General features: G+C 41.8%; 1 protein-coding gene across 1 annotated transcript in view; it reads right to left on the bottom strand.

Annotated features, from left to right (window-relative positions):
* DHX15 (DEAH-box helicase 15) overlaps window positions 1-7,271 on the bottom strand; it is a 52,638-nt gene extending 45,367 nt beyond the window's left edge. Inside the window, exons 1-2 of the mRNA XM_060103581.1 lie at window positions 7,031-7,271; window positions 525-960 (exon numbers count right to left, since the gene is read on the bottom strand). Coding sequence (XP_059959564.1) covers window positions 525-960; window positions 7,031-7,101 — 507 coding nt within the window. The 5' untranslated portion in view covers window positions 7,102-7,271. The remainder of the gene's footprint in view (window positions 1-524; window positions 961-7,030) is intronic.
* Window positions 7,272-19,184: the final 11,913 nt, after the last annotated feature.

The following is a 19,184-nucleotide window of genomic DNA, read 5'->3' as shown; positions in this document are numbered from 1 at the left end:
ACAACACTAACATGTGTGTTTAGTTCAGGGGTGGGGAGGACGGGGACACTATTGGATGGAGGTCTCAAGTAAAAAGACTTTACTTAGCTCTTCTATTTTTTTTTAAAAGAACAGATAATATTCACATAGTTCAAAACAATTATAAAAACAAAAACAAAGAAATGAAAATGACAAAAACAAAACCACTCTAATGGTTCAGCTCTCTCCACCGAAGCACTGGAAAACCTTGTGCCCCCAAATATGTACCACCCCAGATTCAAAGTGGGTGGGACAGTATCACTGCCATAATTTACATAATAAAACTGGAAAAAAACAGCACCGCTGTTTTTCCAAAGAGACTCAGGAAAATAGGTACTTCCCTACAGGATTCCGACCCCGTAATTCACTAAAAATTGCTAAACATAAAAGCAGCTATGCTTCAAAAAGTTCTGATAGCCAGTGAGAATAACCACCAGAACCAAATACGCAACATTTAGTAAACGTGAACGTTAATAAAGTACGTACTGTGGTATTCAATAACTCACCTGTGTTGTTTTACCAGACCCAGTCTCACCAACAAGTACAAAGGATTGATGTCTAACCAAAATATCTGTAAACCTATCCTTGTATTCCCAAACAGGGAGCTGAAGCCGTTTCTTCAGAATATCATAGTATCGAGGCGTATGGGGTAAGTTGGTAAATGGATTAATGCACTGTGGAAGTGATGTGTGTCCTGCATGTCCTGTGTGTGTAGAATGAGCAGAATGTGTTGAATGTGCTGAATGTGCCGAGTGGGTTGAGTGAGCTGAATGGGACGCTTTTAAAGGTGGTAATCCAGCACTGATAAGCATAGCATTCGTGGAAGCTCGCAATTCTTTCTCCTTTTCTTTCTCCCTCTCCCGCTCTCTATCTCCTCTATCTCGTTCTCGTTCTCGATCTTTAGACCGATCTTCACGATCACGGTCACGATCTCGATCCTTCCTAAAAAAAAAAATAAAATTAAAAATAAAAAAAAATTTACAACTCAGATTCCAAATTTTACGCAAAATGTTCATAGCGGCGTTATAGTCACAAGAAAGTAAATGTCCAACCAAATAAACTGATATAAAACTCGAAGTATCAGAAACAATGAAAAAGAACTTGTAATCAAGGATTCTCCATTCCTCATCCATAAACATCTTTCCCTTCCTTAATGATGCTTCAAATTCTATTAAGGAACAGTCTCTTTCCACCTTTAGCCATCAGCTGAGATAACACAAGAACTCATTCTGCATGTAAAATCCTTTCCTTAGAAATTAAAGACTGAGGGCAGTGTGGGAAAAAGGTAGGGACAAATTAGGCAAAAAGAGAATGGCATCAGAGTCTTTCCCAGATTCTCCTTTAGGTTACATGAAAAGGTATTTTCACACTGAAAGTATGTTCAAAATTTAGCAAGAACTAAGTCTTTTATTGCTTCTGGCCTCAAAGACAATTCCACCTCACATTACAGTAATACAAACAAAATTCAGAACAAAATTCTGAGTTAAAGAATTAGCAAGTTTGTTTTCCTAAGTTAACACTTCCCAAATTTTGTTCAAAATGCATACATTGCTCTATAAGGAAAACTAAAACTTTTCATTCTTGTTTTCATTGTTTACTCTTGCATGTATCCTTAACAGCAATAGTAAAAAACACTGGAAGTACTCTGTAAAACCTATGTATACTTTGATCATGCATAAAGTGAAAAGTAGCTCATTTAAAAACAAGCTTCGGGCTTTCCTGGTGGCGCAGTGGTTGGGAGTCCGCCTGCCGATGCAGGGGACGCGGGTTCGTGCCGCGGTCTGGGAGGATCCCGCATGCAGCGGAGAAGGCTGGGCCCGTGGGCCATGGCCGCTGAGCCTGCGCGTCCGGAGCCTGTGCTCCACAACGGGAGAGGCCACAGCAGTGAGAGGCCCGCGAACCGCAAAAAAAAAAAAAAAAAAAAAGCTTCACTGAACACTATTAAGTTGTTTAAAATGTTTAAATTATGCAGATGACCACCATATTAATCTTAGGTCATTTAGCCAATTCCAGTATCTACTTCTAGTTACTAGAGATGATCCCTAACCAGTAAGAATTTTAAAATTATCTACGCTTATTCATTTTACTAATCAAGTTTACTTCAGACTAAATCCTATAGCAGACAAGTGTGCCACAAGGTGTTTGGACTCAGATTTGAAACAGTGAGGCAACATGGAACCATGACACAAGCTGCTAAACATGTCATGTTCCTTATCCATAACACACAAAAGACATACAAATTTCCCATGCCTCAATTATCAGTAGCAGACTAGGGAAGACCATTCATTCTGATGTAATGGCACATCAGCTGGGCAACAGTTACTCCCCTTCGTAGAATACAGCTAAAATGCTGAGCCCAGCATGAGTTAGGATGGTTCCCCAATTACAAAAATAGTAAACAGACCAATTATATTTGATATTGTCCCTTCTAAAATAAATAATTCTATTCCACAGGAACTTGCCTAAATAGAGAAAAGCCTTATTATATGTACACAAATATTCATACACACATATATTTTTTACATATATATAATCTTTTCATATATGTATATATAAAAAGCTATTCTCCTTTCCCCCAACCCAATGTTCACCTTCTACAGAATTACAGGACATACAAGCTAGGATCTAAGCTTCTCATCTCATCTGGCATGAACAGAAAGAAATCAAAGGAACCTAAAGGATAACCTACTCAGCATACAAAATAAAGTCCCCTAACTCAGAACTTAAGGTTCCTGGCCTATCTTCGCAATATACCGTCAACCATCCTTTCTTTGCTTCTCTCTTTCTGCTCCAGTTTAAGGTGCTTGTAATTAAATAAGTATTTGCACAGCCCCAAAATGTGAATGAGAAAAAGTTTACAACAGGACAGTTAGATACGTGTCCAGCAAAGTGAGAAGCACTGTAGTCAGGAATGTATTCAAAGACTAGACATTTTATAGTTCATAGAACATAAAGAATCCTTAAAGAACATCTGGTCTAAATAATACATGTTTTTCAATGGCCTACTTCACCAGAAACTTTATTACCAAAAATAACTGCAACAGAGGAAGCATAAAATACATTCTGAAGACACAAAAATTAACTGCTGACCATGAATTGGGGTTTAACTCTAGTATAAGACTAAAAGGAGCATGAGCACCTAGATCACAGTTGCATAACCACTGGAAAGGTATAAGCCTCAATTTACTAATCTGCAAAGCGAGAAGTATTAATAAAATAGTCTCTTAGATTAAAATAAGAAAGCAAATTCAATCACCTAGAAATGTTGCCTGTGATTCAAACTATCTACCTTCAACAGGAAAGGGAAGATAAAAATTAAGGGTCAGTTGGGGGGGCCCTCAAACCCACTGCTTCATAAATATATGCAGAATATTGTGTATATGCATGTTTTCTTTTTTAAACAGGCACCTTTATTATAAAGGAGTTTGTTACTTAGAAGATTTACTAATCGAGGTATAATGCTTAAAAAACTAATTATCAAAGCCGTGATCACTTAGCCACAATACTGGCAGGGAGAGACACAACAAGACACAGTTGTTTAGCACGTGGTTCAGTATTTTATCTCAGCTTAATCCTGGCTCAGCATTTAAGCTAACTATATGACCACATTTATTTCTTTCCTCATCTTTAAAAAGCTCTTGTGGGGTATTGCAAGGGTTAAATGAGTTAATATATGTAATGTGCTTAAAGTAGTGCCTGGTACATAATAAATGCCCAATAAACATTGGTTATCATTTATTTTTTAAATTTAAAATGCCACATTAAAATTCTACATGGAGTAACAGATACTAAAGAAATGCTAATGAAGATGTAAATTGGTTATCAAAATCAGAGTATTTTAAACAAGCATTGCTTTCAATCTGGTAATCTCACTTTCAGGGACTTCTAGGGATATAAGTACACATAAGGATGTTCATCACACTTTTCACTTGTAAGACTAGGAAACTACCAAAACATCAGTGCACAGAAAATTGGTTAAATAAGTTTGATACCCCTTTACAAGTGGAATACTATGCAGCCAATGAAAAGAATAATGTACATCCATTCCACAGTTTATGACATATTTCTGGGTGAATTTTTAAAAATCAAAGCACAAATAATATATTAAAAGATCCTACTGGTATCAAATAGGATACCTGTGAATAAATACGCAGAGATCTAAAAAAATTTTCATCAGGGATTAAATAAAGATGGGGATGAAGATTTCTGATAATTTTTTTCCCCTTTTCTTTATATCTTTATGAATGGACGTTTCTTGTGTTCCCTGGGGCAAGTTACTTAACCTCATCACACAACTGCAGTGAAAACCTGTTTATAAAGCACCTGAAATAGTTTTGGGAACACTGTACGTATGTTATCTTATCTATGTTTCACATTTTTAATCGAAAAAATTCTTATCAGGTAGTAATAGCAGAAACTAACATCAAAGTGAAAACTGTCCCTGTTTTCAAAAATTTTTTCCATATTTCAACAGTAAGTTGTCTTTTGGTTAATAATTTTACACAGAAAATGTTGTGGGAAAAATGGAAAAAGGAATAAGGTCAGTATGTAACAGAAACCTTCAACTTCTCTACCTGTTTCCAAACTTGAAATATATCAAGAGTAAATAAAGCCATATATAGTTTGGGAGCATGAATTTGAGTAAAATCTCTCACTGAATTACCTTCCCTTCTGAGTAGCGGGGAAAATGGGACATCCATGTTTGGCAGTGGAGTTCACAAGACTGACAGGCCTACCTTCTCAGGTAAAACCACCTGTTACTTAGCAGGGCTTTAAAAAAAAAAAAAAATCTACAAGATTGCATGACAGTCAACAAAGGTAACTTTTAAAATTAAATATGGAAAAAAAACCCTAAGCACTAATAAACACTCCAAGCCCACTGCTAAAGAAAGTTCTATCAGAAATGACATTCAGGTGACATAGAAATGAGTATACAAATATCCCTCCAAAATATCTCAGAACTTGAGCTTTATTCCAAAGATGAACTCTCGTTCATTTACAGGTAGATGTCATATATAATATCCAAGAGAATCAAAAGGTCACCATCAAAGACTTAAAAAGTCCACATTTTTACTAAGGATGTCGGATTTGCAAGGAAAGGGGAACAAACCATGTACATATCATGTGCCCGCTAATCCCCAAAAAAGCATTTAAATGGTGCACATACACACAAATATTAGTAAGTGAATTCATTCCTTCCCCGTTTATTTTTTTCCAATCTGAATTCTGTGAGAGGCATTAGTTGCAACTTAGCCAGATGACAAGTAATTTATTTTTGCTGCACAGGAACAAAGAACCAAGTGTTCCCTACTTTACCAACCCATTGTAAATGTCATTAAAATAGGCTGTAATGACTCTTAACTACAGTCACAGTCTGTGTGCTGTATTGGAAAAAGCAACAGGCTAACATTGAAAATTAAAAGATCAAGGTTCTAGATCCACCTGTAAACTGTAAGGTTGCACAAGCCACCTTAACAACTCTGGGTCTCCATTTCTCATCCCTCGAGTGGAGCCGAGTATACTCTCTTTAAAGTCACTTCCAGCTCTAAGGAGCCTGTGACTTGTAGCTCAAATGTGCTGAAGTTCTGCTGTGTGTGTTGGGGTGAGGGAGAGAAAGTTGACATAGAACACTGTAAACTAAAAAATTTACACGATTAAACTGTTATATATTTATGCTTTCCATATTCAATATACGGAAAGCCACCAAAAAGTATGCCCCATCCTGGCTTATACTCCCCAGACACAGACATCTCAATCAACCGAAAGGAAGGACTTTGAGTGAACAAAAGTTATACGGACTTGACAGTGATTCTGCACACGTACACACACAATAAAATGCAAAATTATGCAAAGTATTGAAGATATTCAGACTTTCATGTCTCTGCCTGAATTATCCAAATAAATCTCTGTACTTCAGGAACGAAAAGTACACACTGGACAAAAAATGATTTTGATGCAATTGCTAAGGTTAACTGTTAAATTCCTCTGCACCTTTAAGAAAAGGTAAGTAGAAAGGAATCTGAAACACCACGGGCGTGGTCTATTTCAACTCCAAAGCAACCTCCCGACGGCCGATATTTTGCCGTAAACACTAAAAACTTTTGAAAAGGGCCTTCTCATTTCAAAAGCTACCTAGGAACGAGGGCGGGGGAGGGACACAGAAAACAAGAATTTATTGGTTAAAAAGAATGCCTTCTAATTGCTATCCCGGGGATGCCCAATAACTACTGTTTCGGCCAAAGCAGGAAATAAAGGAGATGGCGGGAGCGTGGGCAGAGAGCGGAAGTTTGCCTAGTATCTACTTTGAAGTGTTTGAATGGACCGAGGCACGCACTCTCCCGCCAAAGTATAAACTCCGCGGCTCCAAACCACCAGCCCTCCAGCCCATCAGGTATACTCCACGTTTTCCTTTCTCCCGGCTGGCCCTCTACTCTCCCCTCCCCCGAGAACTCTTCGTCCGCACGCCTCACTCTACTCCCAGCACCTCCACCCCAGCCTACACCAGAATCCACGCGCTTCGCTCACTTTCCGGCCTCCGCTTCTCCCCTTGCTGGGCGCCCAGCCGCCCCCCAAGGCCCTCTCCCCGACCCCGCTGCCTGAGAAGTACCTGGTGCCCTTGGAAACGATTACTCCCGCCGCGCCCTCCCCCACCCAGGCTCCAGGCCTTTCCAGGAGCCCAGGCCACGAGGTCCGCGGTTCCCTCCCGTCCGCTCCCCTCGAAGTGAGTCTTGCTCGACTCCGCCCGGGGAGAAGGCACCCTACTGGCCACGACAGGCCTCTCCGCTCTCCCGACTGGGCCGGGCGGCCACCGCGCCACTCAGCTCCCCGCGCCCTTGCCGGGCCGAACGCCTGGGGGTCCGCTCTCCCGCGCCCCGCCGCCAGTGACCCGAGCCCAGAGGGAAACAAAAGGGTCGGGGCCCGTGGCCCGCTCGGCCTAGCCCTCGCTGGCCTGCTCCCGGCCGGGACCCCAACAAAGCCTGAGCTCCTGCCTCGCGCCCCGGGCCTGGCTTACCCATCGGTCCCCGCACGCTTCTTGCCGGAGGGGTAATCCTCCCCCAGGTCCAACCGGTGTCGCTTAGACATCTTCGGACTCTTCGAGCGGGCGGTTACGAAGGAAGAAAAAAAGAGAACCTAGCGGCTCTATCGGTGCAGTCGAAGGCAGCTACAAAACTCTGGAGGACCCCCGCCCCTCCCGCTACAACAGCCTACACCGTGCGGCCGGAACCAGGAGCTAAAATGGCGGCGGCGACGAGGGCTGGGCCTGCGCGCGCGCTTCCGCGGTATGCTGTGCGTGCGTGCGTGCGTACGTACGTGCGTGCGTACGTGGTGCTCGCGCACGCATAGGAGGCGGGAACTCCAGCCCCGCCCACCGCCTCGTTGACCCGCCCTTCTTCCGCCCTCCGTCTGGCAGGCACATTCCGCCCTCTGGGCGGGTGCTAGGCGGGCTGGGCCCTTGGCCCCTTCACGGCCCTCTGATTTAGGAAATTGAGAGAAGAGGAAGTCTAATCCTAGTTAGGAAATCCTATCCATCTGTATTACCCTGGCATTAGGGGAATCTGAGACCCACAGAGGTTGAAAAACTAATCGAGATTATACAGCTGTTAAGGGACAGAGCCAGGATTGGTACCCAACTATAACTCCTGATCTAGCACTTGAAGCCACTGACCAGACATTCTCAATTGCAGTGGGGCAACTGAGGTGAGAAAATGTCAAGACTTACCATAATGCATTTTGCCTTTTTTTTTTAATGTTTATTTTATACTATAGTTGATTTAACAGTTTGCCACTTTTTACCAAGCACGGACAGATTGCACTCAACCTATTGATGTTTTTACTGGAATAGGGAAAATTGGCAGGAAGGGCGTAACTTTTTCCTGTGTGCATGTTATGTGCTTCCACGGTGTTAACCGTACCTCTATTCTCATTCTTACAGTAACCTTGCAAAGTAGGTGTTATTTAATAGAAGTGGACACCAAGACTGAGAGAGGTTATGTCACACAGCCATTAGGGCTGTCCCTAAAGCCATAGCAAATTGTTGGGGCAGAATGACTTTATGACTTTTGTGACTCTCTCCCCCCAGAACCTATCTGCTTGCTCTGTTGCATCCATTCCCAGAAGAAGCACACAAGAAAAAAGATTTGTGAACCAACCCAAGCTGGGTAATCTATGTAGTTTGCGCAGTGGTCATTTGGATGCCCTGGAAGACCATATTAGGGTTCTTATCCAGTCCTCAGAATTGCAATCTCTAAGGTTAAATACAACTCTACAATTGCAGCCTATAAAGAGAATTCTTTTTTTTTTTTGTACAAAATGCACATTCCAAAGTCAGCCCAAATAAAAGTGAGTATCTTCACTTATAAAATACTCAGTACAACTTTCTACCCTAAAAATACATTAACAGCATATTGACTTTTGTTGGCGATCATGATGCATAATCACTGAATTGTAAACCTGGAAGGGTTTCCAGCTGATCTTCTCTTTCTGCTTCATTTTTCAAATGAGGAAATCTAAGCCCTGTGATGACCAGGTTCCCCAGTTAGTGTCAATGTCAGAATTAAAATCCAGATTTCACTCTCACATTTCCAGGCTCAGGTCTCCAGGTTCCCAGTTTGAGGGATACTATAAAGTGCTCTAAAATTTTGGAGAAACAATGAGGGAAAAGCTTAGAATCCTACCTGCAGAAATGCTCCACCCTAAGAGGCATCAGCCTGTCATAAATGAGCAAGGAAACTTGGTAAAGGAGGAACTGAAATCAAAGTGATAAGACTTCTTCCTTGGGTCTAGTGTATATTTAAAGAAAACTGTAACCTAATCAATTGTGTTGTGACCTGAATGACTGATGAGAGGCTGTATTTCCCTAAGTATAGTGGCCTTTCTGGAATCTACAACAGGGGAGCAAAGGGCCAGAATCTGCCAGGATGTTTACACTCTCTGTGAGGAGGGGTAGAGTTCTGGATCTGAATGACTCATACTGGATTTTCAGGCAGAACGGTCCCTAGAATAGAGAAGAGCTATCCACCAGCTCCCCTACAGCTTCCCAGAAATGTTGCCAGAGGAGATTTCCTTTACTCTTACTCTACCAGACAACTCTCCAGTCTATTATTTGGTCTATGGCATGACTTTACTCACCTAGAGGGAATGTCCTGTGCAGCTAACCAGCTCCAGGTGTCAAACCAGAGGTGTCTCCCAACCTAACTTAATAAATAATATTAGGTAACACATATAACACACACATATACTGGGTCCCGCACACTGTTTCTTATATATATATTAACCTATCAGATCCTTACAGAACTTTAAGCTGGGTGCTATGAGTTAGACTTCTTTACAGGTGAGGAAACTGAGGCACCAAGAAGCTGAGTATTGTGGCCAAGATGACAGTTTTGGATTCATTCCAGAACAGTCTGTGTGCTTAAGGGGTACACAGTAGTGCTGCTGATAAGGAGGCATTCTTATTCCACATTATTCTCCTAGGGTTTCGTTATTGAGGATAAGTTTCCCCAGTCAGACAGACTCAATGTGAACTGATAAATTTCTACATTGTCAAAGGGGAGGACACGTTCACGGAGCTCTCAATGAACGGGTCAGGATTTAAAAGACTTGAACCCACTCTGTCTCCAGAGCCACGTGATTAACCACTGCACTTTGTCATTATTATCTATGCCTTAATTACTTCATTTACTTATTCACTCAACAAATATTTATTAAACTCCCATGCCAGGCATTGAATTAAGTGCTGGGAAAAAGAGAAGAACAAAATAGCCATAGTTCCTGCCTTCATGACACTTATCAGAGGGAGAGAGGCAGGCATTAAACAGATAAATACACAGGTAACTATATCTGGTAAGTGTTTTTAGGCCATGCAAAGGGAACAGGCACTGTGAGAGCATATAACAAGTGGCCCTCATCTAGAGTGAAGGTTAGGGAAGACCTCTCTGAGAAAGGGACATTTAAACAAAGACCAGAAAAAAACAGTACAAATTGGTCAGGCAAAGAGGTAAGAAAACATTTCCAAGCAGAGGAAGCAGCCTGTGCAAAGGCCCTGAAACTTTCAAAAGTCAGGTGCAATCCACAGACAGAGAGAGCATGAGTGCAATGAGATGAGGAAGACATGATCCTGCAGATGCAAGAGGGGGCCGTTTCACGCAGAGCCTGAGTTGTCTGCTAAGGATATTAAGACTATCCTTCCCAAGAGCAATAGGAAGACATCAAAAAGACTTAATTGGGAAAATATGATCACTTGTGAGGATTTGCCAGGATCAACCGGCCAATCTCTCTTTTTGAATTCTTTTTAGTTGCAAAATGCTTACAAATTCAAAACAATCTTCAGTAGTGCTTTTAATCACTCTGTCCTCTCTCTACCATTTAATAGAAACTGTAACAAAGTGTAGTGGGCACTATGACTTGCCATAGAAATTCTGCTTCAAGAATGAAAGACATCCCTCAGTTTCTAGGAGTGCTACTTGCAGACGGTACTCAACTGTCTGCTCCCTTCAGGAATTTCCTTGGTTAAAGAGAGCTGCCTGGGACTTCCCTGATGGTCAATGGTTAAGAATCTACCTTCCAGTGCAGGGGAGGCAGGTTCAATCCCTGATCACGGAACTAAGACCCCACATGCCGCAGGGCAACTAAGCACATGCGCCACAACTACTGAGCCCACACACTCTGGAGCCCACACACTACAGCTAGAGGAGCCCACACGCCACAACTACTGAGCCTACACCTCTGGAGCCCATGCTCCACAACTAGAGAGAAGCCCGTGTGCCAAACAAAGAGCCTAAACACTGCAACAAATGTCCTGCATGCTGCAACTAAGAAGCAACACAGCTAAATAAATAAAGAGAGCTGCTCAAGGGCAGCCTGAAGACGTTGTGGAGGTATAAACACCTGATCCCTTTATGTAACTAGGAACAACCATGAGCTTTGGCGCAACAGAGCTCCCTGTGGGATCAGCTGAGGCTGTTATTATTTATGATGGTGTCTCTTGTACCACCATGCATTTTGGCCACTAACCACCCGGAGTTAGCTCAGATGCCATGATTTAAGGGCACAGTCTCCAGTAAGACTGTCCTTACTCCAGATGCCGTCCACAAGCTCAGGGACCCACAGGCTACCTGTACTTCTGACCAACTGGCTACAAATTTGGGGTTTCCCACAACCTACTCAGGTTCAGTAATTTGCTGGAATAATGATTCACGGAACTCAAGAAAGTGCTATATTTATGATTACAATTTTATTATAAAGGATACAAATCAGAATCAGCCAAATGAAGAGATACATAGGGTAAAGCCTGGGAGGGTCCTAAACACAGAGCTTCTGTGCCCTCTCTCTGTGGAATTAGGACACGTCACCCTCCTGACACATGAAGGTGTTGTTCACAAACCAGGAAGCTCCACTGAGCTTCAGTGTCCTGAGTTTTTATTGGGGTTTCATTACACAGCCATAATTGATTGAATCACTGGCCCCATGATGGAACTCAATCTCCAGTCCCCTTACCCTCCGTAGAGGTCCAGAACCTAGGCTGATGTCATATGGCTGAAAGCCTCAACTCTTTTATCACATGGTTGGTCTTTCTGGCATGACCAACCCTCATCCTAAATCATCTCAATAGCATAAACTCAGGTGTGGTCCAAGGACCCACCATAAATAACAAACTCACTCCTATCCCATGGGAAATTCCAATGGTTTAGAAGTTGCCTCCCAGGAACCAGGGACAAAACCAGTCATTCTTTATTATACGACAGCATCACAGCCTAATTTTTCCCTCTGTCTGATCCTACTTTTATGCCTTTCCTTCCACTAGTGTACTCCTTAATAAACTCCCAGAACACTAATCTTTGCTTCAGAGTCTACTTTTCATGGAATCTGACCTAAAAGCTTTGGTGCCAGGAATGGTCCAAGAAAGAAGACACTATGATTGAATGTTGCAGTTGGCCACCAATTTCATTGGCTGGCAATGAATCAGTGGCAGGTGGAACATAGCTACCACAAGAAAGCAGGGCAATTGTTAAAGCTTTCAACTATGGTGTACTGGGAAAGATCAGGCACTGTTGCCAAAGTATAGGGGAAATAGTATCTATTCTGTAAGACCATTGGGATTTGATTGACTATTGCTAAGTAGACTTGATACTTTGAAGAGAGATAATGAAAGGCTGAGTATGATTAATCTGCAAGTCAAAGCTCAGTATGAAAGCCAGAAGATCTTCTGGAAGCATGTAAAGAGGTTCTCATCTCCTGCAGTGGGAAGACAGAGAAAACTGAGGACAGATCCCAGGACTTAACTGTAACAGTAACAGAAAGCCAAGTGGAAACTTCCAAAGAAGATTAAACTCTCCATTTAGGCAGGCATGATATTTCAAGGGTAGATCCCTGTTTGGGAAAGAGTGGGACCCTGACACATGGGATGAGGACATTTAGGTCAATATACATGAAAAATCTCAAACCCTAAATTCTCTACAACCTGCTGAGTCTGCCAAAATGTCCCACTACTTCCTATTAAAAGCTAGTGCTCCTTCCTTGTGAGATAATGAGAGGCCTTCTGTGCAAGATAACATGCACTTCCCTCAGGATGCACCCCCCACATTACCTGCTGATCACTAGGCAATGATTAGAATTAAGTCACGATATATGATATTCCACAGACATTCTAAGGCTGATAATATTGGAAAGCAACCCCAAAGAAGCTGTAGAACCTATGCAACAAGTACCAACAGAAGCCAGGGAAGTATGCACGTGATTGAATTCTGAAGGTTCTGGATAAAAAGAGAAGATGAAGGCGGAACATAAAGTCCAATGAGGGAGAATTTATCAATTTGGGTGTACTCTCCCAGGATATGGGTTCGCACAAGAACCTCAGTTGATGGCGTGAACACACTCAAGATGTCATCTAGAAGCATGGCAAAAACAATGGCCCAAACTACATCAAGTAAGGTAGAAATTCCAGAACTGCTGTGGTTGACAGTGTAAGGGGGGATTAAACAGCTCAGGTAAGTGAACATGCTAGAGCGAAAATACTTACATAAAGCTGGAAAACTCAGCAGATGAATATATTCCACAGAAAAGTTCAGAGGATACACCACTTAGCAAATCGAAAAGGAATTTCTGGTGAGAGGCATCATCATCACTCATAAATTCAGTGGTGGCTGTCATCGTAGTCCAGGACTGAAGATAGACGATGACATTTCAGAGCTGGACTTCCTGAGAGAGGTAGAGATGATAGCACCCTGTAACACAGAGGTCTTATGGTGGCATTTAAACATCCGAAACCAAGTGGATGCTATAAGGTAGGAGTGCAGTCAAGGGGGCCTGACCCACAGAATTATGGAGGTGGTAAATAGAACAAGGCATCTAAGGCAAAATAGATGGACAACCATCAAAGGAAGTCCTCAATCTGAACAACCAATATAAATCAAGGATGCAAGATCAAGAGGTTAAAGAAAGTTGCCCCAGTGAAAATTTGCCCAGTTTCTGGACCTGAACTATGTCAAAAACCAAATTCTTCACACTGAATAAAACAAAGCAGAAAGATGAGTTTATTGAAAGGCTTTTGACCTGCAAGGTGAGACACTCAGGGCTACCAGAGCAATGAATTCTGAGTTGCTCACAGACTAAAGGGTTTTTTTGGGGGGGGGGTAAATGCAGAAGTTATTTGGATTTTTCAGCTGATTGGTTGCCTGGTGGTCTTCTTCCTTATTTTGATCAGGGGAACAAGGAAATCCAAAGATGGCATGAATAGACTTGGCATTTGGGGACTGGCCCGCATCCTCTGCTGATTTCTGAGAAGAGCTGTAAATTCCTGCAACTTATGTTAGGTAAAGTTAAGTTTCATTTTTCTTTAATGAACCTGAATTAGCCAACTCCATTTTGTCCCTAACATAAGTGACTCCATTTTAGTTTTGGGTTTACAACCAGTTTTTGGACCTGGAATACATTAATTAAGGGAGAAATATGTTCCTAGGAGAAAGAACTCTACAACACCATAACAGTGTATTCAGTAGTCATTCCCCGAGTCCTTTCCTTAAGGGATCTGTAGCCATTTGCTTATGTAGCCATACACTGGGGAAAAGAGAGTACCCAAACATTTCAAGGACAATTGCATATAGAACCTGAACTGACATTGACACTGAGAGATTCCAAGTGCCTGTATGGACTCCGTTAGAGTGGGGGCAGATGGGAGCCTGGAATGGAGGTCTGGCCCAGGTCCAGCTTGTAGCAGTTTTCCTGGATCCTCAAACACACCCACTTGTCATGTCCCCAGTCCATAAATGTATCAATACACTTAAGAATAGACATCCTTGGTAGTTTGCACAACCCCCCATATTGAATTTTTGGCCTGTAAGGAGTAAGAGCTATCATAGTGGGGAATGCCAAGTAAAGGCTTATGAAACCATCCCCCCCATCTCAGCCAAGATACTAAATAAAGAACAACCTGGGGAGGAATTTCCACTTACACCGCCAGCATGTAAAGAGCTTAGAAGTTATCACTCCCGTTCTTAGAAGAAAAGGCTGAACAAACTGAAAGCCCTTGGCTTTTCTTGAAACCATTAGAAAACTGAGGTTGCAGGGTAAACTGCCACCCTGAACTCTGGAGAGACAGGCAAGTTCAAAGAGTCATAGCAAAGATGTGATTACCTGGAGCAGAAGCCACTGGAGCCATACCTGGTTGGAATGCTCACCTCAGTGGTCATTTTGACAAATTGCTAATGGCTGAGTGGAGACTAGAGAGAAAAACTCTTGTGGGCCTCGGTCTTAGGTGGGCTTTCACACTCCAGTGGGTTTTACCTCCAGGAATCCCACCAAGTTTTCACAATAAAGAGCCAAGAAAGATACTCTTGTGGCTCCGGAAGAGATGGGGAAGAGCAACCATTGTGAAATATGCCCAGAACATTCTCCATAGCAAGAACTTACTTTCCAGGAGGGAAAAAGGCTCTTACCAGAGCCTTCCCACCTGGCTGGAGGGAATTTCTCCCACTCCAACCCCTTCTAGCCTTCCTGTTTTATCTAAGAGCATTAAAAAAAAAAAAAAAAAAAAAAAAAAAAAGCTAAGAAAGGCTTGTGAAGGTCACAGCTCAGGAACACAGGCCCATTAAAAGATAGATTCAGTGACAAGATTAGAGAACACATCCCCTGCCCACTCCTTACCACCACCCCAGCAGGGCTCCAGTGTAACAGTACAACACGATTAGCACTGAAAGAGCTGCAAGATGAGGACTCAAACTGAGGATGATTCCATAGGGAAACCATAGCCAACTTGGAAGACTAAACAAGGACAACAGAGGAATTTGACACCTCTAGCACCTACAGGTACAGTAAACATTCAACACAGCCCAACTTCTGCCAGACTAACATAAAACCTCACACTAAAGACCTACTGTTTACTTCAGCCCCTGTTACCCAATACATCATGCTGGCTTTCAAGAAAAAATTACAAGGCTTGCTTAAAAAACAAGAGAAAACATAGTCTGAAGAGACAAAGCAAGTACTGGAACCAGAATCAGATATGACACAGATTTTGGAATTATCAGACAGGGAATTTAAAATAACTCTGATTAGTATGCTAAGGGCTTTAATGGAAAAAGTGGATAACGTGCAAGAGCGGATTAACATAAGCAGGGTAATACAAGTAGAGAAGTGGAAACTCTAACAAAAGAATGAAAAGGAAATGTTAAAAGTAAAAAACATTGTAACAGAAATGAAGAATGCCTTGCAAAAAATATTAACAGAAGTTCTTCAGGGAAAAGGAAATGATATAGGCCAGAAACTCAGATCTACATAAAGAATGGAAGAGTATTAGAGAAGGAATAAAAGTAAAATAAAATCTTTTATTTTATTTTATTTATATTTTATTATAGCAAATGGATAAGTTAAGTGAATGACAGCAATGTTATAAGGGATGCGAGGGAGGAATTGGAGATATTCTGAGTTACCTGCAATAACTTAGTATGCATGAAGCAGTGTAATGTGATTTGAAGATGGACTTAGATAAGTTAAAATGTATATTGAAAAGTCTAAGCCTACCACTAAGTTTTTTTGGAAGTATAATTGATATGCTAAGAGAGGAGATAAGATGAATTCATATAAAATGTTCAATTAAAACCTGAGAAGGCAGAAAAATAGGGGGTGAAAAAGGAAACAAAGAACAATTGCAATGAATAGAAAACAGTTACAAAATCAACTGAAGGAAACAACAAGAAACAAACAACCCACTTAAAAAAATGGGTAAAGGACTTGAATAGACATTTCTCAAAAAAAAGATATACAGATGCCCAATAAACACATAAAAAGATGCTCAACATCACTAATCATTAGGGAAATGCAAATCAAAATCACAGTAAGAAATCACTTCTACACCTGTTAGGATGCCAATTACAAAAACAAAAAAACAGAATATAACAAGTGTGGGACTTCCCTGGTGGCACAGTGGATAAGACTCATTGCTCCCAATGCAGGGGGCCTGGGTTCAATCCCTGGTCAGGGAAGATCCCACATGCATGCCACGACTAGGAGTTCACATGCCACAACTAAAGAGCACACCTGCCACAACTAAGGAGCCCACATACTGCATCTAAGGAGCCCCCCCGCTGAAACTAAGACCTGGTGCAACCAAATAAATAAATAAATAAATATTTTCTTAAAAAAAAGAAAGAAGCACATGGTGTCCAGGTGGCTCTTAAAAAAAAAAAAGAATATAACAAGTGTTGGCAAGAAATTGAAACACTTGTGCATTGCTGTTGGGAATGTAAAATGGTGCAGCCACCATGGAAAACAGTATGACGAGTACTCCAAAAACTAAACATAGAATTACCATATGATTCAGCTGTTCCTCTTCTGGGTATATATGCAAAACAACTGAAAGCAGGGACTTGAACAGACATTTGTACATCCATGTTCATAGCAACATTATTTCACAATAGCCACAAGGTGGAAATAACCCAAATGTTCATTGATAGATGAATGGACAGAGAAAATCTGGTTTATATATACAATGGAATTTTATTTAACCTTAATACGCCATGAAAATCAGACCGTCTATAATGTAGATGAATCTTGAAGACATTATGCTGAGTGAAATGAGATGTGGTGATTAATGGCGGTGGAGGTTGCACAGCAATTTGAATGTACTAAATGCCTCCAAACTGGACACTCACGAATGGCTGAAACAGTGAATTCCGTGTAATACAGTCATCCCTTGGTATTTGAGGGGGAGTAGTTCCAGGATCCCTGTGGCTACCAAAATCCACAGATGCTCAAATCCCTTATATAAAATGGTGTAATATCTGCATATAACCTACGCAATCCTCCCGAATATTTTATTTAATTAATTAATTAATTTAAACCAATGCTATTTTTTAAAAATTTATTTATTTATTTTGTTTTTGGTTGTGTTGGGTCTCTGGTCACTGCGCGTGGGCTTTCTCTAGTTGCGGCGAGCAGGGGCTACTCTTCGTTGCGGTGCGTGGGTTTCTCATTGCGGTGGCTTCTCTTGCTGTGGAGCACAGGCTCTAGGTGCATGGGTTGTCACTAGTTGGGGCACGCAGGCTCAGTAGTTGTGTCTCACGGGCTCTAGAGCACAGGCTCAGTAGTTGTGGCTCACGGGCTTAGTTGCTCCATGGCATGTGGGATCTTCCTGGACCAGGGCTTGAACCCGTGTCCCCTGCATTGGCAGGCGGATTCTTAAACACTGTGCCACCAGGGGATCCCCCTTCCATATATTTTAAATCATCTCTAGATTACTTATAATACCTAATACAGTGTAAATGCTATGTAAACTGTTGTAAATACAATGTAAATGCTATGGAAATAGTTGCCAGAATGTGGCAAATTCAAGTTTTGCTTTTTGGAATTTTTTTCAAATATTTTCCATCCACCATTGGTTGAATTTGTGGATGCAGAACCTATGGTTATGGGGGGACAACTGTATGTGTTTTACAACCCACATTTTAAAAAAACTGAGAGAAAAAAGGTAAATATGGTTGTCTCCCTTAAAGACCTAAGAGATGGATGGGTGGTGGTTCCCATCATACCTCTGTTTGATTTACCAGTCTGGCCTCTACAAAATCCAGACAAATCCTGGAGAATGGCAATGGACTATCACAAATCTAACCAAATAGTATCCCCAATTGCAGCTGCTGTGTCAAGTGTGTTATCTTTGCTAGAGCAGATTAGTAGGGACTCAGGTACATGATATGTGGCCAGTGATCTGGCAAATCGACTCTTTTTCTATCCCCTATCAAAAAAAGAGTCAGAAATAATTGACATTCCTTTGGAATGTGCGACAATATCCATTTATAGCCTTGTCCTTAAGCTATGTTAACTCTTCGTCCTCTGTCATAACATAGTCTGAAGAGACATGGACCAGCTGGACATCCTGCAGAGTATCACACTGGTCCAGTAAATTTATGACATCATGCTAGTTGGATCAAAAAACAAGCAGTTGCTAGGATATTGGAGGCCTTGATAATTTACATGCATCCTCAAGGGAGATGAACTCTAAAAGACTCAGGAGCCTGCCACATAAGTATATTTTCAGAGTCCAGTGATCTTGAGTATGCTGGGGCATCCCTTCTAAAGTAAAAGAGAAATCACTGCATATTGTAGCTCCCATCATGAGCAAGGCAGCACAATGCCTGCCAGGTAGACCTCTTCAGGTTCTAGAAGCAATATATTTCCAGAAATACTGCTCCAACTCACATACCTGGTGACACAGAAGGATGCCATTTTTCAGTCGGGTCCATAGCAGAAAAGGACTCTGCAACAGGTCTAGGCTGCAGGGCAAGCAGCTATTGGCCTTTTGGACCACACAGCCCAGCAGAGACTATTAGGGGTATCAGTGGTGGGAAAATAAGACATGTAGGTTTTATGACAAGCCCCAATAGGAGAATCACAATGTAAATCCATAGAATTCTGGATCAAAGCCATGTTAACTGCAACAGAGAATTATACACCTTTGAAAACACAGCTCCTGGAATACTACTAGGCCCTGATAGAGATGAGTGCCTCACCATGGAACACCAAGTGACCATGATACCAGAACTACCCCTCATGAGATATTTCTATCACACTTTGCAAGCCATTAGCTGGGGCAGACCCAGGTGGAAGAGGTACATCTAGCATTGAATGTGAACAAGACCTGAGGGCACAAGCAAGATGCAAGAGAAGATAGCATG

Source organism: Mesoplodon densirostris, chromosome 1 (assembly GCF_025265405.1).
Source record: "Mesoplodon densirostris isolate mMesDen1 chromosome 1, mMesDen1 primary haplotype, whole genome shotgun sequence".
NCBI classification, from domain to species: Eukaryota; Metazoa; Chordata; class Mammalia; order Artiodactyla; family Ziphiidae; genus Mesoplodon; species Mesoplodon densirostris.
This window is presented reverse-complemented; position numbering and strand designations above follow the sequence as displayed.